Source organism: Hordeum vulgare, chromosome 3H, assembly GCF_904849725.1.
Source record: "Hordeum vulgare subsp. vulgare chromosome 3H, MorexV3_pseudomolecules_assembly, whole genome shotgun sequence".
In the NCBI taxonomy this organism is placed as follows: Eukaryota; Viridiplantae; Streptophyta; class Magnoliopsida; order Poales; family Poaceae; genus Hordeum; species Hordeum vulgare.
In genome coordinates, this window is record NC_058520.1 from 515854756 (window position 1) to 515862546 (window position 7791).

General features: G+C 49.0%; 1 protein-coding gene across 1 annotated transcript; it reads right to left on the minus strand.

The window, feature by feature from the left end:
- Positions 1-290: 290 nt before the first annotated feature.
- Positions 291-1688, minus strand: LOC123440367 (E3 ubiquitin ligase PARAQUAT TOLERANCE 3-like). The gene has a single exon (XM_045116937.1). It carries the CDS (start codon positions 1686-1688, stop codon positions 291-293), a length of 1398 nt encoding a protein of 465 aa, XP_044972872.1.
- Between the last annotated feature and the right edge of the window lie 6103 nt (positions 1689-7791).

Genomic DNA, 7791 nt, shown 5'->3' on the forward strand with positions numbered 1-7791 from the left:
TGAAAGAAGAATTATTAGAGAAAATATTATGCATTTAAACCAATAAATACGATCGGATGAACATTTGTTTTTATTAGAAAGGTAGTGGCTACACCTAAGTTCGGTGCACCTCATGATGATCACTAAAATCAAATTACATGGGAAGACAAAGAGCACGAGGGCCTGCACCTCTTTAAATCATAAATCAGTACTACCGGTTATACATTACAAAAGGCATTTGAATCACTAGAAAAGTCAACAAAACCTATCAGAATCTCTGCATTGGGCAGTTGGGCTGCAGCTAGCTTGTACTACGTCAAAACTAACGCGGCCTGTGATCTGCCTCCACCGCACCTTCTCTTGAAGCTCTGATCCTCATAATCTGTGCTCGTCCTCTTCCTGCCGGGGTAGCCATACGGCCCGCCGTCATTCCGCGTAGGTGGTGGCACTGTCATGTTGCCTCCCATGGCGTTGACATGGTGCGACCCCATCGGATAACCGCCACCGTAAGCGTAGGGCATGCCGGCGTGGCCGTAGTACATGGAAGGATCAGCCGACCACGGCATCCCACCAAAAAAAGGATCGTAGCACGCCGGGGCGAAGGGAACGCTGAAGCCGTGTTGATGATCGACATGGCTGGCCGCTGTGTCCGTTGTCTCCTGCTTCTTCCTTGGCTCGTGCGCCGCTGGAGCCGACGTCGATTTGCTTGCGTACTCGCTGTGCTCCGACTCCAAGGTGGCGCCCTTCTTGGAAGACGCGTGGCTGCTCATGCTGCTGCTCCCCTGCGATGCTGCCGGACTTTGAGTCTGATGCGTGGACGCCGCGACCTCGTTGCTTGAGACGGAGCTCCTCTGCTTCTCTGCTCCACCTGAAGAGCTGCTGGCCCTGGCGGCGAGAATGTTGGAGATGGTGGTGCGCACCGTGAGGTTGGGGACCAGATCGTCCGCGCTCGCCTTGGCCCCGCAAGCGCACTTGGAGTTGGCGACGATGTGCGCTCTGATGCACCGGCCGCAGAAGCTGCCGAAGCAGCACTTGCTCGCCACCACCGCGTCGGCCATCACCTCCTTGCAAATCTTGCAGTGGAGATCCGCCGGGAAGCCGTCGTCGTTGCTCTCGTCGACCGGCCGAGGGGCAACCACGGGAGTCCCTCCAAAGTCGAATCTCGAGTCGCCGTTTGTGGGGCAGTGTTGGATGAAGTGGCCCGGGACGCGGCACCTGTGGCACACGTACCCGGCCGGCGGCGCCCGCCCGTTGTGCGCTGCTCCACGGTGATCATAGGAGCCCTCCCACTTTGGTTCCGCGCCGTCGATCACCGCGCTGATAGCCTTAGCCTCGTCCTCCTCTGTTCCGGCCGACCTCATGGCCGAGTACGAGGATGGATCACCGCCGACTTGCCTCGATCTCGGGCATAGAGGGGGTTCGTCGTATGGCCTAGCCACGATGGTATCGGCCGGAGGCCCAGCCACTCGGCGCGCCACCACCACCGTCGAGTTACGCAGGACCAATGCGTTGTCGTCCGCGTACTCCTCAAGGGTCTGCCCGTTGGAGATCGTTATGGTCTCCCTGGGACCCCGGCCGCGTGTCCGGCCATGACCAGAGCGGCCTGTCTCCATGATAAGGCGCCTCAGGTCGCCGACGGAGATGGAAGGCGCGGCAAGGGGCAGGGAGAACGTGCCACGGGCGCTGCTGTACTTGTAGTGCACTGCCATCCTTTCCTCGAAGTTGAGCACGAAGGTCGAGATGGACGCCCTCGTGAGTCGCTCGCCGGAGATGAGCCTAGCTAGGATGGTTGTGCTGGGGAGGCTCACGTCAACAGGGATGATCTGATGGCCTTATATGGTACTCCATTTGGCCTTGGGCAATCCAGAACCGACAAGGTTTCGGGCCTCTTGTGAATCGCCGCCTATGGGTAACGTGTCCGAGTTCTAATCGAAATAATACTACGTACAGTACGTGTTTTCGCTTTCTTGTTCTTGCTTAACTCGGACCGGCGACCAACCCCGCGGGCGTGTATGCTGTTTGCTTCAACCCGAGTCGTCATCGGATTCTTTTCGGATTCACTAATTCTCATCTAAATAAGAATTTGCGAACCACGTGGCTCGATGATGGTTAGATGAACTGCGGTATCTTTAACCCGAGTCGTCACTGAATTGTTTTCAGTTTCACTACTAATTCACATCTACTAGATGAGAATTAAGTACAGAATTATTGATTCTCGGTCGAGGATGGCTCATGGCGATCGCGCTGTGTTTTGACTTCTGACCGATGACGCCTTAGCCCGATTCCCGACCGTGCCACGGCTCCGAACAAGATGGGGCACTCACCGCCGGCGATTAATGGAGTAAGTTGGAAGATTTTCCACGTGCCTGTATATATTCATGCTTCATCGCTTGAGGCTCTTCTGTTCCCCAGATGATCCTCCAACAGCTATGGTTTTTGGCTATGGTTTTCCTCTATGTTCATTTTTCTTTTCCATCTGATCCCCTCTATGGTTTTTGGCTATGGTTCCCCTCTATGTTCATTTTTCTATTCCAACAGCTATGAAGTCTTTCCAATCTCAGATTTGACAGGTGTTGTTCATCCTGAACTCCCGGTTCTCAGTCTGATTATACTCTGTTTTGGGTAACATTCACTTGACAATCTTCAGACTTCAGTGGATGCCGGCCACGTAAATTGGTTTCATGGGTTGTGTCATCTCTTCATGTTTTCAGATTATACTTTTGATCTTCAAAAGCATTGGCTCCTTTGGAGTCTGATTATATTTTGGTTTGTGAAAAAAAATCACTCGATGATCTGCAATGGCTGTCGGCGAGGTAAATATGTTCTGTGGGCTTCCATACCTCATCTCTTCATGTTCTCAGATTATGATTCTGATCTAATGATACATATTAAAATCAGTAAGCTGAGTTCACTAGCGTGCTAGATTTCAAATAGCAATGCTTTACACGAAAACTTTTGATGTACTTTCGTTATGCTAGCTGGGAAATGCTATAGAGCTGAATATGACATTGAGTTTATTTTTCCCTTTCTTTGTGTCCTTGAATATGTGTGCACAGCCAACTCAAGAAAACAGTGTCGTGTGTATTGTTTATGTGATTCCAGATACTAAGTAATCAATCATGGTCTTGATTTATCTGTACACCATGGTTCTCAGGACATATTGGACACAAGCCTGAAGCCTTTATGCTCTGACAAAAAATGTGTTCTGTTACTTTTCCATTTTATTCTTTCGACTATCCAATGGTTGTGTCCTAATTGCATTACCTGTTTGTTGACATTCCAGGTCAACACACCTCTGTTTATCGAACCACTAGGACCATCTTCTACTTTTCAATTATCTGTATTCTTAATGATTTCTATTATCTACAAGCCTACAATGTTGATCCCCTTACAATGTAGAGAAGCTATACAGGCTGGTGCTATGTAATTTGAGGTACTTGTTTTTTTCGAAACGGAGGCACAAGTTTGCCTCATCTATTAAATAAGAGGAGAATAAAGTTAAGAGTTTTACAACACATTCACAAGTTCGGCATGACAATTACTCGTCCAAAAAAATATTCCCTAATTTCTTCTCTCCCGCGGTTACCCACGGTTTGGCCTCCTCTATAATGGAGGAAAGCAAGGTAGTCGGTGACGAACTCTTGTGGCGGAACACCCGTGCATTTCCTTCATTCCAAATGGTCCATGAGACAAGCATGGTGAGGGAGGCCATAGCTTGCCGATTGGGGTTGCAATTGTCGGTTCTCGTATCCCACCACTCATAGACGGACTCGTCCAAGAGCCATACGGATGTGTCCATGTGCGCGAGCCCCACCTTTTCAATGATAGACTTCTATAGCCGGATCATGTATCGACACTTGAAGAATAGGTGGGTCTCGTCTTGTAATGCCCCAAGTGTAGGTCTTTCCCTTTTTGTAACCTTCCATGTGGGGCACCTTGTCAGAGATCTTGATGATATCATTTTGTGCCTTGAATTCATGTGTGTTCCCTAGTGCTTACTTCCCTTGCATGCTCGCATAGCATATCATGCCTTGCCATAGCTTATGATTGCATGCCATGATCATGTTGCATTTGAAGTTACTAGGAGTAGTGTGTGGTGTTGAGAGTGCATGTGATCTTGCTAGGGTTAAGTGGTGGTTGTGCACTACCTTGTGATGCATGTGATAATGGTGTGTGTGATGTAGTAGAGGGTGTGCTAGTCTTTTTAAGCTCTTGCCTTTTAAACTCCTTTTCCCTCCTATTTTTATTCTTGTCAAAATTCCTTCTTCCCAAAGATGATTCTAAAATGTCTAGTGGTTAGATAAAATGTGCTTATGAGGGGGTGTAATTTTTCTGATTTTGATTCTTTGATTTTAGTGGTGCAAATAAACTCAAAACAGTAGGTTAATTACTGTTTTGCATTTATTTCAAACATCACCAAATATTGCTTTCCTATTTTTCCCTATTGGGTCAGTGTCTCTTATGTCTAGCAGGATTTTTCCTTTTATTTTTTTTAAAAACCCAGTAGTCATTTTGGGTAATATAATTTCTTTTCCCTTTCCTGGGTGCAATTGTTTTTCAATCAATCTTGTTGGTTAAGCCTCCTGTGTGTTGTTTCCTTCCCTGGCCCATTATGACTTCTCCCGTGCGGCCCAGTAGGACTCCCCCCCTGGCGACAGAGCCCACTCGCGAGCGTTTCCTTCTTCCTCCCGACGTCACTCCTGTACGACGTGCGCTCCACCTCTGGATCATTCTCTCCTTGATTCAGTGGCTCGAGCTCGCCTCCCGAGATGTTAAAAGGAGCCCGGGACCCTCCTCCTCCGCCTTAGGGTTCCCTCTCCGTTCCCCCCCCCCCCCAGCGCCGCCAGTTTCCCTCCTGCCCTCGTTCTTCCCTGGTAAGTTTCTGAGAGGAAGCAGAGAGAGAGAGGGTGCAGCGCCTCCTCCGTCAACCCGCCGATCCGTCGTCTCCGGCACCGGCCGCCATGTCCGGGGGCTCGGGGTGAGTCCCCGCGTCCCATTCCCGGCGTTAGGACCCCGAGGAGCGACCCCCCCCCCCCCCCCCGTCGAGCTCGTCCTCGTCAACGGGGCGAACCGGGCGAACTTCTTTCCTGCTTCGGTCTACGTCGGAGGAGCTTCTTCGGCGTCTTCTTCCCCGGTCCGGCGCTCCTCCTCCCCGTTCGGCGCCCCATCTTCTCCCAAGGTGAGGCCGCGCGTCCCCCTTCCTTCCTCCTCCGCGGAGCGGCTCGGACCTCCGTCGTGTGCGTGCGTTCTCTGTTCGTGGCAGCAGCGAGTTAAATGATGCGGTCGTAGCGGCTGTTCTGCAAGTAACGCGTTCTTGGGGGTGCCGCGCAGAGGAGGGCTTCCTCCCCCCTCGCAGCAGCAGCGTCGTGGTTATGGGAACCACCTCGTCGCCGGTTATGTGGCTTCCTGTCGCCTCGGTCGCGGTAGACGCAGAGCGACAGTGTAGTGTTGGTGCGGTTCCTCCGTCAGTCTAGGGCGCCATGCGGGCGTGCTCTAGCAGCAGCGGCGGTTCCTTCCCGAGTAGGTGGTTGTTCGTCGTGTGCAAGAGCTCATCGCCGGAAGCGCAGCTAGCAACGTCGGCTAGGATAGCCGTCAAGTTCCCTGTCTCCGTCGTTCCCAGAAGACAGGCAGAGGGCGATTTCAGGTATCTATTCCTGTATGAGAATCCCCCTCTGTCAGATACCCCTCCGTAGCCCGATGGTAGTGTTGTGCTGGCATAAACTTGCGCCTGTAGGAGGGCGTGGGTTCGAGTCCCCCCCTCGGCGCCTTTTTGTTTGTTTTCCTCGATTACTTCGGGTCAGTGGCAGTGCAGACAGCTTACCTTGCATATCTCCCTTCTCCTGTCAACAAGTAGCGCCGTAGCGTGGGTGTGTGGTGCTGGACACTAGGGGTCTGGGTTCGAATCCCAGCAGCCCTGTTTCTTTTCGGTTTTTTTTTGCATTCTTTTCTTTTTCCTGCCTACTTATTTCCTGTTTTCCTAACTCCTACACTTGTGTCTTATCAGTTTTGTTCCCTGTTGTTTTTTATTTTTAAAAAAACTCCTACGTAGTGGTGATTGCTCCTGTTCCTGCTAGAATGGTGGAATAGATATAGTTGTGAGTATGTTTTGCACACTAGGGGTGATAAATATTATTGCTAGCTTGTGATGTTTATAGTGGTTGTACCTTAGTGAAGAGGAGCCAACCTTGTTAAGGGCATGATGCTAGATGCCTTGACAAATATGGGTGTAGTGTTTGGAGGTGATCAGTTGCCCTAGCTAATCTTGCAAAGCCCTAGCTTGTGAACTTTGGTGTGGGCTAAGTTGAACTTGTAGCTTTATTGTTTTGCATGGAGTTACTTTGATGTGGGTGCCTCCCCCTCATCACATGTTTTGGTGTGATGTGAAGATCTAGGTGACTATCCACGCTAGCGTGTGAAGGTGTGGATTGTTGTGGTGGTCGCATATTGAGGATGACATGAATACTAGGAAGATCCTAGTGGTGCTTGTGAGAGTGTGCACCATCACATGCCCATATGTGGGGGGTGTGCATACTCTCTTGTTAATTTAAAGTTTTCTTTTGTGTGAGCTTGATGCTAGTGCTTGTGAGGAGTTGTGTGTGTTGGAGTTGTTGATATGCATGACACAAACATGGGGTTCAAACCCCCATGTCACTTTGTCATTGTGCACATGAAACTCTCCTAGGTAATTGTCATCTTAAAAGCATACCTTATGGATTTGCATTTTCATTTTGTTGAAAGTTTGGGCTTTGCTTCCATGATATAGATGGAGCCCAAAGGCATGGATTTCTGTGTGTAGTAGTAGGGGTTTGTGCTCAACACCATAGTGGTGACAAACACCTCTTGGGAACTTGTGTGTGCAAACTATGCCTAGACAAAGTGGGCATGTGGCTGGAAAATTCCAGATTTTTGAACTCTGAAAATTTCACTAAGTCTGGAATGCTGAAAACATTTTCTTCCTCTGTAGATAAGGTTGTGCTGGTCATTATGTTGAGAACTGGACTTATTTCAGTGCTAGTGTTTTGAACCTGGGATGCTTGTGAAGCTTCCTGTCAATTTTCAAGTCATTTGGAGCCCAGTAGCTTGTGTTTTGATTGCTGTCAAAAAGCTTCAGAACAGAAACAGAAACTCAGGTGCAGGAATTTTCACTAAGTCCCTGAGAACTGATGGTTTTGGGAAAGTTTGTGGCCTTGTATCTTCTAGAGTTTAATTCCTTTTGCTGTGATTCTTGATGGAGATTGTAGTGTCCTTGGTTGGCAACAGCCACATATATTATTTGTCACATTTGAAGACCTGTAGCTATGTTGCATGTTGCTCACAAACAGCTAAGATGCAGAAACTGGCAGATTGCGTAGTTTTGACATTTTGTTCGAAGTTTGTGTTCAATTGTTGTTGGGGTGTTATACCTTGCTCCATTTCATTCATGTTGGGTTAATATATGTCTTGGCAACCTGGGAACACCATATTTTGTGCCAATTGTGTGAGTGGTGATGAATCTTTCACGTAGGGCTTCATATCGTGTTTCGTTGATTCCCGTTGATCCGTAGCTCCGTTTGCAAAGTTCCTTATATGGTTTTGCACCGTTTTCACGAGATGCATCCGTTCATATCATTCCCATGCATGTACAAATAGTTTAGTACAAAGTTCTGTCCAGGAACTTGTTGTAGTTTATCCTGCTTGTGCTAGTGTTAGAAATAGTGGTGCATGCTCAACTTTCATCTCATGCATCATGTGATTGTTGCATTTTGTGGTGCTTCTGTTCATTGGCTGTTATTTTGTGTTGGGTAGCACCGGGAGCGGAGACCGATTACGTGG